Genomic DNA, 23,615 nt, shown 5'->3' on the forward strand with positions numbered 1-23,615 from the left:
CTGTCTCAAAAAAAAAAAAAAAAACTCCCCAGAAGAAATCTCTAGGTCCACATGATTTCACTGAAGAATTCCACAAAATGTTTAAGAATTAATAGCAATTCCACAAGATCTTTTCTAGACATAGAAAAGGAAGAAATACATCCTAACTTATTCTATGAGGGTAGTATAAACTGGATACCAAAACCAGACAAAGACAAAAAACAAACCACAAACCACAGACCAATATCTCTCATGAATATAAATGCAAAATCCTTAACAAAATATTAGCAAATAGAATGCAACCATAAAAAAGAATTGTACCACATCAGGTATGGCTTATTCCAGGGAGGCAAGGCTGGTTCAATATTTAAAAATTATTATAATCCACTCAAAAAATTAATGTCAACAATTTATAAAAAGCCTAGAGCTAATATTATACTTAATGGTGAAAAATGGAATGCTTTTAAGATCAGAAATAAGGCAAGGATTTCTGCTTCTGCTTCATAACTTATATTCACTGTAGTGCTGGAAGGTATAGCCAGTGCAATAAAATGAGAAAAGGAAAGAAAAGGTACACAGATTGGAAAGGAAGAAATAAAACGGTCCCATTTGCAGATGTGATTATCTATGTAGAAAATCCCAAGGCATCTACAAGAAAACTCCCAGATCTTATAAGTGAATACAGCAAGGTCACAGGATACAGGATAAACATACAAAAATCAATTGTATTTCTATATAACTAACAATGAATGTATGGCTACTGAATTTAAATTGTCATTTACAATTGCTCAAAAAATAAATGATATACTTATGGTGTAAATCTAGCAAAATATGCACAGAACTTGTATTTTGGAAACTACACAATGCAGATGAAAACAAATTAAAGTTGTGCTAAATAAATGAAGAGATATACCATGCCCATGGCTCAGAAGACTCGACATAATAAAGATGCCAAATCTTCCCAGATTGATATACAGTTTTGTTGCAAGAAACTGTCATTAAAATCCCAGCGAGGCATTTTGTACTTATAGGGAAGATTATTATAAAACTTATATGGAAAGGCAAAGGAACTAGAATAGCTAAAAGATTTTTGAAAAAAAATAAAATGGGAGCAGTCCATTTGATTTCAAGACTTTTATGTTATTATATAATTTATACAAGAATCAAGGCATTATCAGAGGGACAGACATGCAGATAAATGCAACAGAACAGCAACCCCAGAAAATAGACCTATACAAATATGCCAAACTGATTTTTGACAAAGTTTGAAAAGCAATTCAATGGAGGAAAGACACTTTTTCAAAAAAACAGTGCTGGAGCAATTGGACATCCATAGACAAAAAAATGAACTTTGACCCAAGTTTCATATCTTCTATAAAAATCAACTCAAACTTAAATGCAAAATATAAAACTATGTGAACTTAAATGTAAAACATTAAAGCTATAAAGCTTCTAGAAAAAATTGTGGGAGCAAATCTCTGGGATCTAGGACTAGGCAAGAGAGATCTTAGATTTGACACAAAAAGCATCATCCATAAAAGGAAAACTTTATAATTAGTTTCATAAATTTGACTCATAAAAATTTAAAACATCATTCTATGAAAGACCCTGTTAAGAGACTGAAAAGATAAGCTAAACTATAGAATGGAGAAAACATTTATAAAACCACATATCCATCATAGGACTAGTGTCTAGAATATATTTTTAAAAACCCTCAAAACTCGACGCAAAAAAAATCATACAATACCATTGAAAAATGGGCAAAAGACATGAAGAAACATTCATTTTACTGAAGAGGACATACAGATGAAAAATAAACACAAGAAAAGATATTTAAACAATGGGAACATGCAAATTAAGACCACAATAAGATATCATAACACACTTCTCAGAATAGCTAAAACAAAACATAGTAACACCACCAAATGCTGGCAAGGATGTGGAGAAACTAGACCGTTCCCACACTGCTAGTTGGAATGTAAAATGGTACAATAACTTTGGAAAACAGTTTGGCAGTTTTTAAAAATAATCAACCATGCAACTATCATAAAACCCAACAAATGTACTCCTGGGTCTTTATCCCAGATAAATCACGACTGATGTCCACACAAAAACCTATACACAAATATTTATAGCACCTTTATTCAAAATAGCCCTTAAGTGGAAATAACCCTGATGTCCTTCAACAAGTGAATGGTTAAACCAACTGTGGTCCATTTATGCCACAGACTACTACTCAGCAAGAGAGAGGAATGGACTATTGATGATGCAACAACCTGGATGGACCTCCAGTGAATTATGCTGAGTGAAAAAAGCCATTCACCAACGGGTACATACCTTGTGATTCCACTTTTATAACGCTCTTGAAATGACAAAATTATAGGAATGGAGAACAGATTACTGGTTTCCAGGGGCCTAGGTGAGGGTGGGATGGGTGGAAATTGGCTGTGGCTATAAAAGGGCAACAGGAGGAGTTTTTGTATGGGAGCTGAGTCGATATCACTGTGTCAATATCAGTGTCCTGGTTGTGACTTCTGTGTATAGTTTTGCAAGATGTTATCATTAGGAGAAACTGGGTAAAGGGCATGTAGGAGCTCTCTGTATTATCTCTTACCACTGCATGGTAAGATGTATCTCAAAATAAAAAGTTTAATTAAAAACAAAACAAAACAAAAAACAAAGAGACACAGATGCCTGGGATTCACCCCTGACTAATTACATCAGGGTGTTGGGGCAGATTGGGTAGGCTGGATGGGCAGAGATGGTGTTAAGACCTGCAGGTGACTCTAATGTTCATCAGAGCTGGGCACAGAGCACAGGTTCTCAGCCCTGGCTGAGGTTTGAAAACCCTGTCCCAGGGATGTGAACTCAACATTTTTTGGAACAGAGAAGAGCTTCCTGGTGGATGGAAGGTGAGTCCTAGACCATCCTCCCCTGGGCAGCTGACAGCCCCAGGCCATGCCAGGTGAGATCAGGCAGGCTGACCTGGGGCATGTGTTTATGCAGAGATGCCACATTTCAGCGGCAGCCAAGAATTCTTGGCCCTGGAACTCACCCACAGTATAGTTATTTCTGGCCAACAAAGCACTGGATCAGAAAGCCTTCCAGGGCACAGGGGGCTGCATTTGGCCTATGGTGGGGTGTGGGGGTGGGAGGAGGGGTAATGGGGGCATTGGTGAGCTGCCCAGCGTGCACCAGGCTCCACTCCCGCTGCCCAGCCAGATAAAGGAGTCCGAGGAGGGAGGCCAGCGAGGCCAGCAGCAGGAAAACCCCTGACCTCAGCCATGAGGGGTTTATCTTTGGGGTTAATAAGAAGGTAATTTAGAAAGTGGATCTTGCAGGAACTGGAAGCTGAGGATTATGATTTCAGATTGCAGCACTGATGATCCTATCCTGTTGCCTCTTACTTGCTCACACTCAAGCCCAGGTTATGGGGAGACAGCCTGCTTAGCTCAGAAGGCCGCTGGGAGGGGAGGCTGGAGGCTCCCAGGACTATCAGACATCGGGGATGCTCGAGGGCAGGGAGAGGGTGGCTAAGTCTAGGATGAATGACTGATCATGTTTCCCAGATGACGATGCCAGTGTGGAGACGGGCACTGGGGACACAGGAGGTCTGAGGCTCCATGGCTGCTGCTCACCGACCCTGCGTTTCCCTGCAGTGGGTGCCTGCACCAGGCTGTCTCCTGCCCCATGAGGGGAAGGCCCTTGGAAGCACTCGGAGATGCCTTCTCATATCTGGGAGCAAGATTCCGTTTCCCCACACCTGAAGTCGGTTCCAGCGGCCATTCTGACCAGAGCGCGGCAACTCGATGGGCGGCTTCCCTCAGTTTCCCTCACAGGAGCCTCAGGGCTCCGGGCCCAGCCTTTCATGTCGGTGGGGTGGGCACCACCTCTCCCAGGCTTTTTTTCAGCTTACCTTCCACGACTCCACACACGTTGGCATACACATCCAGGATCTTTTTCCTCCGGCTTTGAATCTGTGAAAAAGAGTCGAGAATTTTCATCTCCAGAAAGGGGCAACAATAGTAAGGAGGCAAATCCTCCATGTCAGCAGGGGCAGGCAGCAGCTATGCCCAACACCAGAGATGCTGCACACAGCCCCCGTGTCAGCAGCCCAGCCCTGACACACAGGGAGGAGGGCCTTCTTCAGGTTTTCCTACTCAGACATCTTTGGGGTCCACCATGGGTGCTTCTTAGGCTCAGCTGGGTGGTCAGACTCGTAAAATACTTGGGGACACCCCTGGCATCAGTCTGTTTGAAAAGATGACTATGGGGACCCCCACTTGCCCTCAGGACACCTGTGCTGCAGCAGAGCCATGCGGGGCTCCCATCCAGGATCATGTGGCTAGTGCCAGGAGACCAGGCCCAGGGTGCACAGGTGCTCAGTGGCCCTGGCTGGAGTCCTGGGGTCACGGCCACCTATCTCTCTTGTAACAACCCCACAGGCTTCCAGGGTCTCTGCAAGTGGCAGCCCCATTACAGAGGTCACTGAACTCGGGGCAGGCAGAGCTTGGCATCCTATCAGGACCAGGCCGAAGCCAGGATCCCAACTGGGCATTTTTGCCATCAGTGATGTTGCCTAGCAACACAGCTGTCCTGCGGCTGGGGCCTGCAGCCAGGGGCACAGGCTAGAGGGATGACCACAGGCCAGGTCCACAGGGAGCCCAAGAGGGCTCTGGCCACCTTTGCCCTCACCCCTGCCCTGCTCCTGGCCACAGCACATTACAGGGCGGTAGGTGATAAAACCCTGGGGACAGCTTCTACATGTGAGCCTGTTTTTATATTTTTAAAAATGCATAGAAGAAAAATGTTGTGTGTGTGTGTCTAGAAAACTGTCTGGTTGGATAAAACCCAGTATATTTACAAGGGTCTTTTTCTGCCCTCTGGCATTCCAAGTGATTTTACCTTTTTTCTCTTTGCTTATTATTTTTCATTTTTGTGTATGAAGCTATATAATAAAAACAAAGTGGCTGCGTGTGGTAGCTCACACCTGTAATCCTAGTGCTTTGGGAGGCCGAGGCGGGTGGATTGCCTGAACTCAGGAGTTTGAGACCAGCCTGGGCAACACAGTGAAAACTTGTTTCTACTAAAATACAAAAAAAATCAGCTGGGTGTGGCAGCGTGCGCCTGTAGTCCTAGCTAATTGGGAGGCTGAGACAGGAGAATTGCTTGAACCCAGGAGGCGGAGGCTGCAGTGAGCCGAGATTGCACCACTGCACTCCAGGCTGGGTGACAGAGCGAGACTCCCATCTCCAAAAAAAAAAAAGAAACCCAAAAAAGAAAGGTTTTTTTTTTCCCTTTTGACTATCTTGCTGTGAACCTGTCACTGTCCAGGTCTCCTATCTTGGACTTTTGGGAGAAACACCCCGTCTTGAATCAGGAGAGCTGATTCAATAAGAAAGTTTTAGTCTTCCGACTGTGAGGGAGCCACATCTCTCAGCTCATCATGGCATCTGCAGGAGCCTCACCCCGGCTGACTTGTTGCTGGTGGCAGACTTCTCCCTGGCCAGGTGAACCAGTGACAGCAGGCACAGCTCCGGGGAGCCCTGCTTGTCAGGGGCGGGCTCCTCGTCACTGTCCACGCTCCGGCTCAGCAGCTGCTCATTCTCGGACGAGGCATCGTTCTCACTGCAAAAACAAGAGCGATGGTCATTAGCAGTGCCTGGGGGGCTGCAGCCCTGACAAGTTCTGTAGTGAACTTGTCCATTGCCCAGCTGTGCACAGTGGGGGGCAATGACTTGTTTTTCAAGTGTTTACTGGGCACCTTGTGGGCACGGGACCAGGGGACATGAGATGAGACAGATACACCGCTGGCTTCCTGCTTCTTTCCAAACAAACAAGTCCGTGGTGGGTGACCTGCAGGCGTCTAAGGGGCTGGGGCCGCCACTGCGGGTGGGAGGCATCCACGGGCCTCTCCTTCCCTGCTATCTGACACACAGTGGATGCTCCATGAAGGTTCATTCAACATGTCCTAGATCTCTGTATTTAATCCCAGTAAGCCCCAAGTTCAACTGGTATCTTCATGTTAAGCAAATAGATTGATGTGGCTGGCACTGAATCCATGCTGGCTCTCTGGAGTCATTGAAAAGGGAGCTGAATGGAGCCTTGTGCCTGGAAAGCCCCCTCTTGACTAGGGGGGTGACCTGGCTGACCTGTGTGCATTGCAGCGGGTGGCACAGCAAGCCCCAGCGGGTGAGCTGGGTGGGCGGTCGGACGCACCAAGCCCAGGTTCATGCCGCCCTGTGGCTCACAGCCCACAAAGAACCCAGGGTCTGCCCTAGGCACATGTGGGTTGGAGCTTAAACTCTCTTAAAACCATTCCAAGTATATGAAAAACAATATTCTTTTTTAGAGGCATCCTGCTTGCTTCCTGTGGTTTGGCTGAAGACCTTTTTTTCTTAAAAAAAGGATTATATTTGTTAGTAACTAGGCTACAGCAGTGAAGCCCATATGCAAACACAACCCTAGAGACGGGGTAATACAAAGACAATGAGAACCATCATGAAGCCCAAGTGGGACCCACTTCCTCATCAGGCTTCAGGGCCTCACAAGGAGGTGGTAGGACCCATCCCTGTCCCCACTTGAGAGAAGGTGAGGTGGAGCAGGTGAGGTGGCACCCCAGGTCCTGTCTCTGAGACCCAAGGACAAACAGCAGGGACAAAAGCTCAGTGCCTTGCTGTCTTTTAACATGCAAGTGTCAGGGTTCAATTTGTATTTAATACTCGTGTATGAAAGAAGTATATATTTTTTCCTAATAGGGCCTCCAAATTTTCCCTGTCTTCAACTGCAACTCAAGTCATGGGGCATGTCTCTGCCCTTTTGATTTCTGGGACTAAGAAAAGCCTGAATATCAGAAGGGAGAGGCTGAGACAGAATGAGCTAAGGCTGGGCTGGAGGCTGAGGAGCAAATTCAGTCTCTAGGGAGGCCCTATTTAAGAGTTCCATGCAGGGTGACCAGGTCCTGCCCTTGGTCCTGGGAGCAGCAGCTTGGATCTGGCACACAGGATCTCCACACAGATGCTGGATCGATTGGAATAGCTTTGCAAGGTGAATCATAGGAAGATCATGGGGTGGGGGCAGGAGAGGAGGGCTTAACCTCTGCTCTTCCTGTAGCCAGTTTGGTGACCTTCTGGTGACCTCTGTGCCCCGTCTACCAAGGGAGGCACTGTTGCGGGGGTGTCCTTCTAGGCACAGCCTGCAATGGCTGTCGGGCAGAAGCCTGGCAGGGGGGTCCAAGCACATTGCCTGGCGGGGAGCTGATGCTGTGGGGTTGATTTTTGGAAGCTACGCAGGACCAAGTCCAAATGACCATCCCATTGGATGAATAAAATATTGACTTCCCTCTACCCTCGATTTTGGAGCAGGGGCTGGTTCCGCACCTTCATGTGTGGTAAACACGGGAAGGTCTTCACCTGCCAAATCTCCTCCTCCAGAGGCCTCTTTACACCACGTAGCTCCTTGAGAGCCTGGACTCGGACCCCAGCCCTGCTGTTCACTAGTGTGTGACCTTGGGCGAGTGACAACTTCCACACCTCAGTGTGGTATCCTATAAACTGGGATGATACAAGCACTTTGCTCCTGGGCTGTGGAGGAAGGATGTGTTCACAGCCCTAGCTCAGCACCTGGTGGGCAGTAGGCACCAAATGCTGTTAGCCATCGTCACCACGGTTGTTACTAGCATTACGGTGGCAGCAGTACTGGCACCAGCATGAGTGGTACTGGTGTGTTGGCCGCAGCAGCAGTCATAGGGGCTGCTGCATGCATCCTTGGCTTTATGTTCTGCCCTCCCAGTCTGGAGAAGGGGCATGAGGAAGTTGGATGTTAAGGGGGAAGGCCCAGGGAATTTGGCAGGATGCAGGGACAGGGGCCTGACCCGAGAGCAGCAGGCAGCTATTCCCACAGGCTCCTCACACCACCTGACCCCTGCCAGTCAGCAAAGAGGTGGTGGGGACTGTCTGTCGCCAAACGTCCCCATGGTGTCCCAGGCTAGCTTGTCAGTTCACTCAGCTGCACCCTGGTTCCCCTCCCTGCTCAGGATCCACAGGACCCCAGCTTCAGTTTGGCGCTGGGGGCTTCCACATACCTCTTGGTGGGCTTTGCTGGAGTTGCTGTCAGCTTCTCAAATTCATCCTTCTCAGAGAACATCACCACGTTGTCTGCAGGGAAATGGGGAGGTTGGGGAGACAGGAGTTAGAATTGGCTCATGGCTCTGCGCTCAGCCTAACCCTGCTCTTCCTGTTGGGCAGAGCTGCCCTGTGTCTGTGTGGCACCACCCCACGGTAAGCACAGTATGGTTCAGCATGCGAGAGCAGAAGCAGCGAGTAGGCTGCTTCCAGGAACGCCCTCCACCCAGAGATGGGCACCATGCACATGGGGTGTGGAAGCCCTAGTTCACAGACCTGGGGCCTCTTTCTTCTCCTCGTCCTTGCTCACTTGGGCCTCCACGCTCTTCCCCGGGTGGCTGGTGCAACAGGCTGGGGAGAGAGGAGGGAGTGAGCAGCCAGGCTCTCCGACAGGGGGAGTTGACGGAGAGTCCAGGAGGCAGGGCACCGGCGCATGGGGGCCGTCACCTGGGGCAGAGGGCTTTGTCTTCAGGATGTAGAACATGATGATGAGGACGATGGCGATGGCCATGATGAAGATAGTGGACATTGCAATGATCAGGGCAGTGGCCAGGTGTCCTTGGCCTGAGAGTTCTGTGGGTGGAGAGAAGGCATGAGTGACCCAGAGCTCAGGATCCCTGCTGGTCTTCCCTCCAGGACTACGGCCCTTGGAAGCAATGGCCCTGCCCCTGGGATGCTTTCAGGGAACCCTGAAATCTGAGGTGCTTACTTAGACTGAGAACCAAGTCCTCCGCGTTGGTTTTGGCTGCCAGACCAGGACTGCCCACAGCCCTGCTTGCTGCCCTCAGACTGGCCTCTCCAGACTTCTCTGGGGTCACCTGATTGTTCCTAGGGAGTTTGCTCTTGCTTCTACTACTTTGGCAACCTGAGGGCAGGGTTTGGTGTGGAGAGGAAGAAAGGCCAGTGAACAAGAGTGTCTGGAAGGCAGCACAATTCAAGTTTGGGCATTTCCAAACAAAAGTCAGGATGCAAAAGTCAGCTCTGGATTCCGGGTTTGGCTCCATCTTGCACCTCATGCAATTTCAACCTAAGTGTCATTGTAAGAGCTCCAGGGCACAGGGGGTGCCTGGGCTGGGCCACCTATTCCAACTGCTCTGCCGCCTCCACCAGGCAGTCCCTCAGTCACCCCGGGGGATTTTGCTCAGTTCCCAGGTTAATGTCGACCCTGGATGCATAAAATGCCCTGAAGCTCATTCTCATTCTCTAAAATAACCAAACAGGACTCTGATTCTCTTGAACTAAGATCCAGATTTGCCACCACCCAAATAGACAGGAGACAAGCATCTGAAGCTCCCAAATCATCTCGGGAGAGGTAGTGCCAGAGCTGAGAACCCCGCATGTGGGCGCTGAGCCTCCCCTGTGGGTGCATCTGCAGGAAAACCAGCCTCCCAGCATCATCTGGGGAATACCTGTAATAGCGTTAGCATGCCAGGTCTGGATGACATAAGTGTTTTAATATTCTCCGTGTTTTGGGCTACTCCCCCCGGCGCCTGTGCAAATGAGATTCATATATCCTCGCCCAGCAGTCCTGCCTTTTGCTCTGCATTAGCGCGTGGGAGGCCCAGTGATGAGGCTGACAAGCTGGGCGCTCTGAGGGCTCTGGAAGGTACCTCATGGCTCACTGAGACCTGGGCCCGAAACGTGCTTCAATAACGGGCTGGCACTAAACCAGTGAGAGAGAAAGGCCAAGCCAGCTGGAGGGCTGACTCTTGAGAGACATGTTAAACTTTGGGGTCTTCCTCAATCCCTTCTTCCCTGGTTAGGGAGAATGAAATGTACATTCTGCAAGTTAATATTAAAGTGCTATGGTCAGCAGGTTTATATGAAAACCAGTGATAGAATTGCTGTTGACTCCCGGCCAAACCAAAGCCCGGGACGCCTGGTCTCTCCTCCTGGCCAGGCTTGCAGCTGCCTGTGCTGCCCACCTGCCGCTCTGCCCCCGCCTTCATCACCAGCACCTCCCAGCAGGCCCAGGGCACCCACGGAGGGATCAGCTCCGCTCATTGCAGAGATAATGACTTCCTGCACGGGGGGCAACATGTCATTCAATTACATTAAGGAGGTGAGGACAGGTGGGGAAGCGCACCATAATCATTACTCATAATCATTTCCTCTCTTCTTCTGAGCTTTCATCCGAGCACCACCTAAATCCAGGTGATCGATACCTGAGCACCCTCCTCACCTTTGTGGGCGTGCTGGAAGGGAGACAGGGTGCTGCTGCCCGAGGTGCCAGGGAAGTTGGCAGAAGCTCCTGAAGTGGCTCCCACACCTGCAAGGAAAATAGAGTCCCTCAGATGATCCAGAGAAGCTCCACCTTCAAAGACACTGCCACAGAGCTCATGGATCTGGATTCACGATCATGAATGGGCTTGAGGCAGTGATGGCCGAGGGGAGCTAAATATTTGTATTTCTTAGAGTGTTTAATGAACCCTAAAGAGTCATCGTTATTGTTCTTTTTTTTTTTTTTTTTTTTTTTGGTGAGACGGAGTCTTGCTCTGTTGCCCAGGCTGGAGTGCAGTGCCGAGATCTCTGCTCACTGCAAGCTCCGCCTCCCGGGTTGACGCCATTCTCCTGTCTCAGCCTCCCAAGTAACTGGGACTACAGGCGCCCGCCACCACGCCCAGCTAATTTTTTTGTATTTTTAGTAGAGACGGGGTTTCACCACGTTAGCCAGGATGGTCTCGATCTCCTGACCTTGTGATCTGCCCACCTTGGCTTCCCAAAGTGCTGGGATTACAGGCGTCAGCCACCACGCCTGGCCGGTTATTGTTCTTTAAATAAAAATACTCATGTGATAAGTCTGCTAAAACTAAACAGTATGGGTTGGGGAGTTTTGCAAGCCTCACCAACTCAATTTTCCTATGCATGGAGACAAAGTATATGAAATCCGTCAAATAAGCAACATAGAGCACGTATATGGAAGTACTATTAGGGTGATATAATACTTGACTAATTCCTTCAATTACATAGAGTAGGAATGTGTTAATACTTTCTCCAGTCATAAAAGTAATACATGCTTACTATTAAAAATCTAGAAAAGGGGGCCGGGCATGGTGGCTCACGCCTGTAATCCCAGCACTTTGGGTTTGGACTGTTGTTCAGCATCAGTTTGAAATAACAGCTTCTTGATTTATATATATAAATATTGTTGTGGGAAGGAGGCTGGTGAAAAAGTGTATGCGATAGCTATCTTTACGTAGTATGGGTATGAGTTCTTCTTGTTAGAAGAACAAGAGGTGGCGGATCACGAGGTCAGGAGATCAAGATCATCCTGGCTAACATAGTGAAACCCCGTCTCCACCAAAAATACAAAAAATTAGCCGGGCATGGTGTCGGGTGCCTGTAGTCCCAGCTACTCAGGAGGCTGAGGCAGGAGAATGGCGTGAATCCGGGAGACGGAGCTTGCAGTGAGCCGAGATTGCGCCATTGCACTCCAGCCTGGGCGACACAGTGACTCTGTCTCAAAAAAAAGAAAAAAGAAAAAAAATCTAGAAAAGGGGCCGGTGCGGTAGCTCACGCCTGTAATCCCAGCACTTTGGGAGGCCAAGGTGGGTGGATCACTTGAGGTCAGGAGTTCGAGACTAGCCTGGCCAACATGGTGAAACCGCGTCTCTACTAAATACAAAAAATTAGCCGGGCATGGTGGTGCATGCCTGTAATCCCAGCTACTTAGGAGGCTGAGGTAGGTGAATCGCTTGAACCCAGGAGGTGGAGGTTGCAGTGAGCCGAGATCACACCACTGCACTCTAGCCTGGGCAACAAGCGTGAAACTCCATCTCAAAAAAATAAAAATAAAAATAAAATAAAATAAAATAAAAATAAAAATCTGGAAAAATAAGAACACAAAAAAGGAGGAAAAGAACTACCCATGGCCTCCTTGGCTAAGTGGACTTTTGCTGTATTTCTCCCTAGGATTTTTCCTCAGACATGTTTTTACATAGTTGTGACCAAAGAGTTTCAAAGCAAGTTGTGCTTTGCCTTCCCTTAAAGCTATGCTTCCTAAAACTCCCCTTCTATGGAAAAAGTGTCACTTAGCGGGGATAAAATGTAAGCTGATTTTGCTCTCAGTCAAGTCACTAAGAAACAACCATTCAGCCAAAACAGAAACATTCCACCACAGAAGAGACCACGTCCTGTTCCAGACCTCCTAAAAGAAGATCAACCTTCTTTTAGGCCAGACTTCAGTTTTGCAAATAATAAAGCCAACATGCTTCAAATGCATCTCCCACTCTCTCGCTTTTGTCTCTACCAGTTCTGAAGAAATCCGTGAAGTGCACTTGGTCTACAGAAAAGCAGCCCCTGGGTCAAGGACAAGGCCAGCTGCCATCCCCAAATCAAGGTACCTCCCCAGCCTGGCCCAGCCCAGAGGAATGGCCCAGCACTGTGCCTGGTCAGCCCATGCAGCAAGGCTTCCGGGAGAAGCAAGCTTCCTAGTTGGACTGTTTTTCTGTTTTGTTTGAGACAAGGTCTCACTCTGTCACCCAGGCTGGAGTACGGTGGCATGATCTTGGCTCACTGCAACCTCTGCCTCCTGGGCTCAAGTGATCCTCCCACCTCAGCCTCCTGAGATGCTGGGAGTACAGGTGTGTGCCACCACACCTAATTTTTGTATTTTTAATAGAGAAAAATACACGTTGGCCAGGCTGGTCTTGAACTCCTGACCTCAAGTGATCCACCTGCCTTGGCCTCCCAAAGTGCTGGGATTACAGGTGTGAGCCAGTAATCCATACCTGGGCTGGCTGTTTTCTTTAGTAGGAAGTTCTCAGGAGAAATGCACACTCTTGTTCTGTGAGTGGGGGCAGCCCAGGAGCTTAGTGACCAGCTGAGCTATCCACTCGTGTCTGCCCTAAATGGAGCGGGGCCACAGGAGAACGGGCTGGATGCTTCTCTGTCCTCACACCTTGTAAAGCAAATTGGCAGCTTGGCCCATGAAACATTGGGCTTGGGAGGGCCCAGGGCAGCTAAGAGTGCCTGGGACTGTCATAGGGTATGTAAGAAACATCACCTGCCCACTGAGGGGCAAATGATGTTTCCTTGTGTTTCTTGATGATGAATGGAGGCTTTTTTCCTCCTGGGCCTCAAACTTACAATAAATCTTTGCTTTCTTAATTTAGCCTCTTACTTGGCCTCAGAACCAGTGTTCTTATTAGGGAAAGAGCTGGCCAGGCACGGTGGCTCATGCCTATAATCCCAGCACTTTGGGAGGCCGAGGCGGGAGGATCACCTAAGAGGAGTTTGAGACCACCCTGGCCAACATGGTGAAACCCCATCTCTACTAAAAGTACAAAAATTAGCTGGGCCTGGTGGCAGGTGCCTGTAATCCCAGCTACTGGGGAGGCTGAGGCAAGAGAATCGCTGGAACCCGGGAGGCGGAGGTTGCAGTGAGTCGAGACCACACCATTGCACTCCAGGCTGAGCAACAAGAGTGAAATTCCATCTCAAAAAAATAAAAAATAAATAAAAATAAAAAAAGAGCTGGTGGAGAGTTGCGTGCCCTTGGCTGAAAGCCACAAACCCATGTCAAACAACAGAGTGTTCCCCCTCACAGACCTTACTGAAGTTGCTCTGGAAGTCTCCAGCGTGATAAGGAGGCTTCAGATTGTGTGCCCATTTCTGTTTGCTGGGGGGTAGCCTCCCACACTTCATCAGGTGAGTGAGCATAGGGGCATCATGGCATAGTTTCCAGCATGACCTAATTTCCTTTATAAGAGCAAACAAGACATTGAAAAGAAGCTGATCTATCTGTTCAGTAAGGCGCTCAAGGGAGCTTAAGATACACTGTCAGAGCAAAAGAACAGCCGTGGGCTGTCTGTGAATGTTTGTCATCTTCGTCTCTTCTTGTCCCTTCCTGTCGGGGCTCGCAGGCTGCTTCAGGTGACAGGGTTGGGGATGGGGACACAAATATGCCCAGGCCTGTGGTCTAGAGTGGGGCAATAAATGCAGCCTAGCGAGCACACAGACTTGTGGGATGCCTCTGCAGCCCTGCAGCGCTGGTTACACAATGACGTCCCCAAACAATGCCTGCAGATGTGACATCTTCCTGCACCCACAGGCGCCCACCTGCCCTCGGCCAGCTGTGCCTCTATCCTGATCACCGGATGGTTCCCTCCAAACACCTCCAGCTGGCACCAACTAAACAGTCCCTGACTGTGCCAGGCTGCAGGTGTAGGCTGGGTGCTCCCTGGTGTGCAGGGATCCCTGAGTTGGTGAGAGAAATGCTTGCTCTGAGCACGTGTGCGCAGCTGAGGAGGTGGGGGCAAGGTGGATGGGATGGTGGACCCTGACATTTCTCTAGAGCTCAGCCTCTCATGTGAGGACTGGAGCTGAAAGCCAGCACCCAATCAGCCAGACCCCACAAGCCTCCTCACGTTCCAAAGTTCCCAGGGCCACTAGAGCATCTGCAGGGAGACACTTCTCACAAGACTGGTCAGGAGAATCACAGTCACTAGATCATTGCCCAAGGAGCAGGAGGACATGGGGATTCAGACTTGCCCACAGGCCACCCAGGCCACCAAAGGGCAGCAGCTCACTTCCTGAATGGGCCTCTTCCCTGCGCTCGGAGCTCGGCAACAAGGAATGGAGCTGCCCTTTCAGCAGAAGGGAGAGGAGCAAAGACCCTCAAACCACAAATAAAGGCAAGGGTGCGCCAGAATTTCCAGTCACAGCTCCGTGGCCGACAGGCGAGGGAGTGTGCTTGTGGCAAAAAAGGAAATGGATCTGCCCCAAGCACAGCTGTTTCATAAACGCAATGCGTGGATTGTGTGGAAGCCAAGTGGATCTCATAGAAGTGGAGCAGAACAGAAGTGGGGAAGGAGAGGCTGGTTAACAAATACAAAAGTCCAGCTGGGCAGGAGGAGTTGTTCTGAGCTCTGGCACACTGCAGGGTGACTACAGCAGACAATAATGCATTGTATATTTCTCACAGCTACAAGAGAAGATTTGGAATGTTCCCAACACAAAGAAGTGATAAATGTTTGAGGTCATGGATATCATAATTACCCTGATCAGATCATGACACCGTATACGTGTATGGAAATCTCACTCTGTACCCCATAAACATGCACAATTATTATGTGCCAATTGAAAGAAGAACCAACATCTAGCTTACTTCGTCTGTTTTGTCCACAATTCAGTGCCTCTGCCCCCGGGCAAGACAGAAGGTGTGCTAAGACTAGAGGGGGGATCAAACGGGAGGTGGTGGGCCTTGCCATCCCTGGCTGCAGGGCTGACCTCATGAGGGTGAGGTCAGCCCCCCGCAGCACAAGTCTCTCACCTCTGCTTGCTGCCACTGTCACTACACATATAACCCACAAGAACAGGTGGGCAGATCTGGTCCCAAAGTGCCAACCTTGGGCAGCAATGGGTGTGGTTTGAGGGCTGCTAATGAAGGCAACTGCAGAGCCTGAAGCAGGGGTTGGATAATCAACCCTGGGTGGTTCTGCTGTTTTTCAGGTGAGTCAGAAAAATCGCCATGGGAAACAAGCACCTACTCTGCATTACCCCTAAATGCTTGAAAAAATCCATCCCAGAATCATACAAGTATGCATTTTTATATTATTAGCGCACCAGCATCATGTTGAATGCACGTGATGTCTAAAAGAGGTTTGGGCAAAACCCAGCATATTAAAAGGAAAAGAGAGCGGTCTGGGCTGATCCTCGTCCCACCATGTCCACTCCTTCCACTGTCACCAGCTGGGGGTCCACAGACAAACCAGGGTGGGGCGTGAGCCCTGGTGGAGATGCAGCCCTGGTGCAGCCCCCAGGACAGGCACCGGCACCCCCTGTACCTGCACCCAAGTTCTCCTGGGCCAGGGTCTATGCCTGTCTACTGAGGATTAACTCCGCACTAACCAAATATACAGTGTCTGGAGGTTTCCCCCCGGTCCACTGTGTGCTGTGTGTTTCGGTTCATCTGCCTCTTGGGATGCTTGTTAAGTGCAAGGTGCTCCAGGTGGGTTTCTGTTGGGTGGCCAGCTGCGGGTCCATCTCCCCTTGTACACTTCCGTGTGCACCCGAGTTTCAAATAAGCAAGGCTGGGGTGTTTGATAAAAGCTGGTATGAACTGCAGTCCCAGAAAACAGGCAAAAATGTCCTCACAAGGCCTATATTAAAGTGAAAATGAGTGGGGACTTGTTCTGCCTAGCTCGCGTGGAGTTCGAGGCAGCGGTGACTCCAGGGAGGGTCCTGCCGGGCACTGTGTTCCCCTTCCCCAGGAATGCTCAGTGAGACAGAAGCACACAGCTGGAGGGAGCTACGCCTCCATTCACAGCCACAATAGCTCATATGGGAGTCTTTGAGGTCTGTTAATCCACACAATTTAGAATCTCACCAGTATGCATTAGAGGCTGGCTGGGATTCTCTGCAGAGGGTAAAAGATTGGATTTTTAGGAATGATCTGTTTATTGATTCTTAGAGCTGTCAACAAGGGATCCCAGACTGTGGCACTGGCTGTGTACCCCCTAGTGGCAGATTCTGAACTGTGGGCAGACTCAGAAGAGACTCCCTAGCTGCTCAAAGTGGGGTCCCCGGGAACCTGCTAGAAATGCTGAGTCTTGGGCCCGCTGGGACCTGCTGTGTCAGAATCCATTGCTCAGCGGGTCCCTGGAGATGTGTGTGCAGTCAGGTCTGAGAGGCTCTGAGCCAGGAGCAGCTGAATGCCGGTGTCTGGGAGGCTGGGAGGCCCGCTTCACACCTGAGGGGCAGTGCTTGCTGTTTAGCATCACAGAAGAGCATCCAGGCACAAGAGACGGAAACCACGGGAGTACGCAGAGTAGCAGAGATTTCTCCAAAAGGCCAGCCTGCTCTGGATTTGCCTGAGGGGACTTCATCACTGATGATAAGAAAACAGCTGCCAGGCTATTGCATTCTTTCATTAACCCTCTGATCGCTTTTTATTTATTTATTTAGAAATGGAGTTTTGCTCTTGTTGCCCAGGCTGGAGTGCAATGGCGCAATCTCAGTTCACCGCAACCTCCACCTCCCAGGTTCAAGCGATTCTCCTGCCTCAGCCTCCCGAGTAGCTGGGATTACAGGCATGCGCCACCACGCCCAGCTAATTTTGTATTTTTAGTAGAGACGGGTTTTCTCCATGTTGGCCGGGCTGATCTTGAACTTCCAACCTTACGTGATCCGCCCACTTAGGCCTCCCAAAGTGCTGAGATTTCAGGTGTGAGCTACTGCACCCGGCCCTGACCGCTCTTTCTAGGGAGGGATTTCTGCTGCCCAGTGTCCCAGGCCCTGGGGTGCCTTCTCGGGTCTGAACCGTAGCCGGACCAGAGCCGGCAGTGTAGGTCAGCGAGGCTCCGTGGTGCACCCGCCCTCTCCCTGAACTACGAAGCTGCCTCATGGGGAGCCCTTCTGCCCAGCGGTTCCCGGCACCCTGAGTGCGTAGCTGACTTCCCAGCCCTGAATCTCTGCCTGGAGCTTCAGGCCATCTCTGGGTTAGCTATCTTGGTCTGGATGTCCCACAGTCCCCTCAAATTCCACACACACAGCCTCTATCCTCCGTCTACCTCCCCGCCAAGCACCCTCTTGCCTCTGCCTTCTGCAACTGAGCAAGTGGCACCATGTCCACATGGCCAGTCACAGAGACACCTGAGTGTCCTCTTCTGAATCTCTTTCCCCTTCTGTGTGCCGTCCGCACCCCCGGTCAGTGAGGGAAGCGCAGGCCAGCTCACGTGGCGTGGAGCCATGCCGCCTGCTGGGCTGGGATGCTTCATCTCTGGTCAGTGCCTGGTGCCTGGCACTGGAGGGAGCACTCCACATGCATCGCGCACGTCATCACATCCTTCCTCCCAACAATCATGTCCCCATTTTGCAGATGAGGAAACTTTCCCAGGGGTGATAACTTGTAATGAAAGCCAAGCCTAAGGCTGGACCCTATCTTCCTCTCTATTACACCAGGGCAACGCTGACCTCCCTGCTACCACTGTCATTAAATCCCAGATCCCTTTATGCAGGATGGTGCAGGGAAAAAAGAAAACCAGAAAGCTCTGGTCACCCCAAGTACCTCTTGCTCTTTAATTTAACTGAAAAATAACCGAAGGCCTTTACATCTCTTTTCACCAGGCTACAGGGCTCCACAGTATTGCAGTCACTGAGTACAGGCTCAGAGCTGGGGGTGAGTATGTTCTAATCCAAGGTGACAACCAATCCACAGCCAGGACTGATCTGCAATCTGACGCCTGTCCTCTTTGGTTTCCCTCTCATTACTTGGCAACCCCAGAAAACTGGAATGAGTTTATTCCATTTTAAAGGAAAATATATGTTGCTTTTTCATTTCTCCTCAGGGTTATTTGCGGGGCTGCATCACATTAATTAACACCCTGGGGCACTCACGATGTGCTTCTGGGAGGATTCGGTGGGCAAAATTGTGCCTGAGCCACATAGGAGCCTGGGCAGTGGGCACCACTGGGAGCTGCCCTGGGCAGGAGAGGACATGAGGCTCTGGAAGGTGAAATAACTCGTCTAACTCAGGCAGTGAAGTTCCAGAGCAGGCTCATAACCTACCCTAGTGGTTCCCAAAGTTGTTAAAAATGTACATTCTCTGGCTCATCCAGACCTGATGAATCAGGGGTGGGTCCAGCAATTCGAGTCATAAGAAACCCCCAGGGTGCTCCCCTGAGAATCACCTCCCTGAAACCCTCTGCTTCACAGAGGTGCAGAGAAGCTGCCATCTCTTTAAGGATAGGAGGTGATTGTACTGCACAGGTGCCTGAGCATGGGGTTCGAGCCCGGGAGGTGTGGGGCAGAGCTGTGGGCACTCCTAGGCTGGGGAGACCCTGGCACTGACCTGGGCCCACTCCTGGCTGGTGTCTCCCCTGCAGCTGCGACCCATTGTCTGCTGCAGCTCTCCTAGGTGGGTGACATCCTTGGCCAGGGGCCCTCGGCAAGTCTGACGGTGGTTTGTGTAATTTACCATTTGCTGCTGCAGAGTACCAAGGATGTGAATTTCATTTGGCGAGGGCTCAGGTAAATCAAGAAAACAGAGGGGAGGAAGAGGTGCTCTTGACCACAACTGTGGGTTTGGCAAAGACAGGGCCTGCTGGACCTGGGCAGCCAGTTGGCAACTTCGGGCTCCTGATGAAATGTTTGCTGTCCAGGGTGGGGCTGCTGATGGCAGTCCTGTGTGTGTGGGTCTTAGTGACTCCACAGGGCTTTCTAGCTCTGACATTTTTGCTGACGGCTGGGCAGGTGCTCTGTGTAAAAAGATCTCTGGATTGAGACCACTGCAGGCCCAGGGGTGGAGGGCATCACTCTGTTTGGCATTCACACTGAGGCCCTGACCCAGAGGGCTCCATCTACTCCAAGGCCTATCTGGCCGCATCTCCCCATTTCCCAGATGGGCAAGCCGAGGCCTGGGGCCTTGCCCAAGGGGCCTCTAATGAGAACACAGCAGGACTGTCTATCTCTCTGCTGACCTCCTTCAGGGCTGGATTCTAAGGCCCTACCCCAAGGCCTTCCTGGGAGCCGGCTTTCAGTAAAGCAGGCAAGGGCTGGGGGTGGGAGTAGGGTGCGCTCATCTTTAAAATCTTGGGGACTCAGGGGACTTTGCTTGCTTTCCACATGTGATAGACCTCATTGCTGGACTTAGAGTGGCACCCCTGCCGTGACTCAAGTCTGTTCTGGCTGCCAGACATTGAACATTGAAGGCTGTGCCACGTGAGAACTCTCGAACAGAAAAGCCCCTGAGGAGGGCTGCTCCTCTCCCAGGTTCCACAGGCAAAGACGCTTTTCTGAATAGGTGGGGATTGTCTGACATCTTTCCAGACTGGTTCTTCATCCCAGAATGATCTGGCCTTGAATCAGCCTAGATCCTAGAGGACATGTGGGCCATGGCAGCTGGCTTCACCATGAGTCAGGCTGGCAGCCGAGCTGCGGCCTCCTCTAATTTGTGAATTAATTAGCATATGGCTGGCCAGGAAAATGGCTTGGAAGATGAGCAAACCCACTGGTGCAGGGCTCATGCACTTGAGTGATTTGCAAGGGAGAGAATGGCTCCTCCTGCAGCACAGCCCACAGCACAGAACCCTCCTCCTGGCTTGACCAAAAGGAGAGAGGAGATGCTGCGCCCCATTCCTGCTCCTCCCCTTCCTTCCAGCGTGATAAGGTGCAGGCCCTCCTTCTTCTCCTGGACAACATTATTATGAGACATGGGGGTAGTGGGGTCTTATGGAGAGCAAAGAGAGGCAGGGTCCCAGAGTCAGCTCCTCCTCCACCCTTGAAGGAGCCATAGGGTGGCAAGTGCTCCTGCAGCCCGGGACCAGACACCCAGCTTCCTCCCAGCTTCCTCCCAGCTGCCTGTCCTACCTGCCTTCGTCTCTCCCCAGACCACACATCCAGGAGTCTACACAGCACATTCCTCTGAGGCAGAGGTACCTGGCCCTTCCTCATAAACAGATGCCCATGAAAGCCAGAAAGGATAACAGGAAAGAAACACCCCAAGGCAGGATTATAAACTCCTGAGACTGTTTACATGTGCTTTGTGGAATCTGTTTCATTAATTGTGATCACATTTATGTTTTCCTTGGCCTCACTATCACCTAGCACTTTGTAGTACTTTGCAAAATAGTAGTACTTTGCCTCTGTGATCTCCTTTGTTTTTACAATAACCATGAGAGATGGGAAGGTCAGATGTTAGTACCCCCATATTACCGATGAGAAAACCGAGGCTCATAGAGGTTAAGTGACTTGTCAGGTAGCTGATGGCCGACCTGAACTAGAACCTCAGCCTCTGACTAAAGGCTCAGCTGTGGCAAACCTCCCTCCCTTCATAGACCTGCCTGGACAGGCCACAGGGGCACTTTCACTAATGCTGTTACTGTGATTCACCTTGTCCAGGTGCCAGGATCGGCTCTTTCCTACACCCTCTGTAGTGAAAGAGATCCGTGCTGAACAAATACCGTGCTGGTGGAAGGACAAAGACACTCACATTCCTTGGTGTTGGGGGGCGCCAGGAGGCAGGAGTAGCAGACCATGCCATAGATGTTCCTCGGTCTGTTCTCCAGCATGTAGTAGCTACGGGGGAGAGACAAGACAAAACAGAGACAGGTGAGCTGGACAGCACACAGGCAGGGACTGGAGCAGAGAGCATGGAGGCCAGTCTGCAGGCCCACAATCCAAGTCCAGGCATGAGGCCACGCCCAGTCAGCCACCTGCTCTGTCCACTCAGTTTCCTTGGGGTTTCAGCCTGTCTTGAAATGGAGCATTCTTTTAACAATATTGAGCTGCCAATGTGGGCCTTTCTTTTAATCTCAGCCCCTTTCTGGTTCCTCTCTCTGGTGGCTGTGTTTAGTGTGTGTGCCATCACCATCATCCACCAGAAATATCCCTGTGCCCCCACACGTAGGCCCTGCTTAGCCCCCAAGGGGTCACACCAACCAAGGCCAGACCCTCCTGGAGGAGGAACATGCCCTCCGTGAGCACCCTCCCCAGAGCCTGAAGCCTGGTGGGATTATAGGCATCAGTGTGCCTCTGGGGCACTTGGAACTCCCAGGCTGTCTTTACTGCTGCTGAATGCCACCAGAGTGCAGCTGCAGGAGACAGACGGTTGTGCTGTCCAGAGAGGTCAATGCAGGTGGCCCTCATGATAGCTGGCAACACACCCAGGTTGTAAGTGCCTCCTTCTCAGGAAGCACTTGACAGAAGACACCCTTGGAAGTGCAAGCCTTTATGCCGGGGTTGCACAAACAGTGCAGGGGACAAATCATTCACAGTAGCTCCGTTTGAAGTCCTTCAGCTCCCAGTGATGTTCCATTATGTCTTTCAGCTCCCCAGTGTCACAGTGCCAGCCCCGTGGCTATATGACTGCTCAGGTCCTGCTCTCAGGGGTCTGCCCTGTGGCTGTGCTCCCTGCAGCTGTCCCGCTCCCAGGCACAACCCCTGCTGGCACCACCCTCTCCTTGGGGCTCCCAGCTCGGGCGCCTTTCCTCTTCAGGCTCTGGCTCCTACCCTAGTCTGGGCCCATTTTCCATAAACAAATGCTCAGCGGAGAGCATGGAGCCATTTGTCACACTGTGAGAAGTCGATTAAATAACGTGAGCGGTGCCAATGCTTTCCCTATTGCGATTCAAGAACTGGGATGAGAAGGAGTATTTCCATGGCTGTTTTCTAATCTCTTTTTTATTAGCCAGGCCCCATGGAGGGCCCTGCTGACGGTAGTGCTAAGCAGCAGCCTGGCGCGGGGGTCTGTGGGCTCCTGCCTTCCTGAGCCTGGACTGTTACCAGTAATGTTAGGACCATAATTGCCTGCTCTCCCTCAAAGCCCTTTATCCTCAGATCCCTGTGTATCTTGTAAACATTAATTAACCAATCTCAAAACACCTCCCAGAGAAGCCATGACAGCCAGTTTTACAGCTAAGCCTCTTGCAAATCTACCTTCTGCCCTCCAGAAGCCACTTCTTTCTATGAGGCAGGCCAAGGCACGTGTCTGCCACGTGGCCTTGTGAGCTCACGGGCATGTGGGCCAGACCAGGTCAACCTGCAGCTTTCTAACGTCCCTGGCCCACGCTGACACTTCTGAGAAACATCTCAGGCTCCTAGGTGGCCACCTGCTCCCCATCTCACCTCCTCCATGCCTCAACTTCTCATCCCTTGCCTCCTCCACCTTTTCTCACTCTACCTCCACGCATTCTCTCTCCCGCCTAGGGGGACTGGTCCCACTCCTAGACTGGGAGGCCCTCCAGGGCAAGCCTTGTTCACGTCTATATTCCTTGGATCTTGTGCTACGTACTGAGGAAGGATGGTTGTCTGTAAACATTGGTTGAATGAATGAATGACACCAAGTTCTTCTCCGTGGAACTTTGATGCTGAGGTGGACAGAGGCCCCAAAAGGCCTCTCTGTCCATCCTGGTTCACACCCCAGGTGCCGGGCTTGGTCTCTGTCATGGATAAAGCTCCAAGGCTACACGGTGGATGCGGAACACCTGGCTTTATGATGGGTGCCCAAAGGGGCCACTACATTCTGAGCATGGGCAGGGTGGTGGCTCTGTCCCACGACTCTGTCTTTGACTTGTCCTGGGCACGAGGCACCTTCTGTCACAGGCTGGCCACCCTCATCTGTGGGGGTCATGTGTATGGGTCAACCTATGCAACCTATCAAGTCACTCAGTTAAGGAATATTGAAAGGTGATACACTTTTTTTTTTTTTTTTTCCCTGAAACAGAGTTTCCTTCTGTTGCCCACGCTGGAGTACAGAGGAGCAATCTTGGCTCACTGCAACTTCCGCCTCCCAGGTGCAAACAATTCTCCTGCCTCAGCCTCCCAAGTAGCTGGGATTACAGGAATGCACCACGACCCCTGGCTAATTTTTGTATTTTAATAGAGATGGGGTTTCACCAGTTGGCCAGGCTGGTCTCGAACTCCTGACCTCAAGTGATCCACCTGCCTTGGCCTCCCAAAGTGTTGGGATTACAGGCCTGAGCCACCGTGCCTGGCCGGTGATAAACTTTTAAAAACACATTGGCTCCAAGAGGCTGTTATGAAACTGTCCTTCCTCACCTTGTAAGTGTTCAG

General features: G+C 50.6%; 1 protein-coding gene across 1 annotated transcript in view; it reads right to left on the reverse strand.

Annotated features, from left to right (window-relative positions):
* EDAR (ectodysplasin A receptor) overlaps positions 1-23,615 on the reverse strand; it is a 93,156-nt gene that overhangs the window by 6,173 nt on the left and 63,368 nt on the right. Inside the window, exons 5-11 of the mRNA XM_054475332.2 lie at positions 21,034-21,119; positions 10,285-10,371; positions 8,550-8,675; positions 8,379-8,453; positions 8,063-8,135; positions 5,448-5,607; positions 3,896-3,956 (exon numbers count right to left, since the gene is read on the reverse strand). Coding sequence (XP_054331307.1) covers positions 3,896-3,956; positions 5,448-5,607; positions 8,063-8,135; positions 8,379-8,453; positions 8,550-8,675; positions 10,285-10,371; positions 21,034-21,119 — 668 coding nt within the window. The remainder of the gene's footprint in view (positions 1-3,895; positions 3,957-5,447; positions 5,608-8,062; positions 8,136-8,378; positions 8,454-8,549; positions 8,676-10,284; positions 10,372-21,033; positions 21,120-23,615) is intronic.

This window comes from Pongo pygmaeus, chromosome 12 (assembly GCF_028885625.2).
Source record: "Pongo pygmaeus isolate AG05252 chromosome 12, NHGRI_mPonPyg2-v2.0_pri, whole genome shotgun sequence".
Lineage (NCBI taxonomy): Eukaryota > Metazoa > Chordata > Mammalia > Primates > Hominidae > Pongo > Pongo pygmaeus.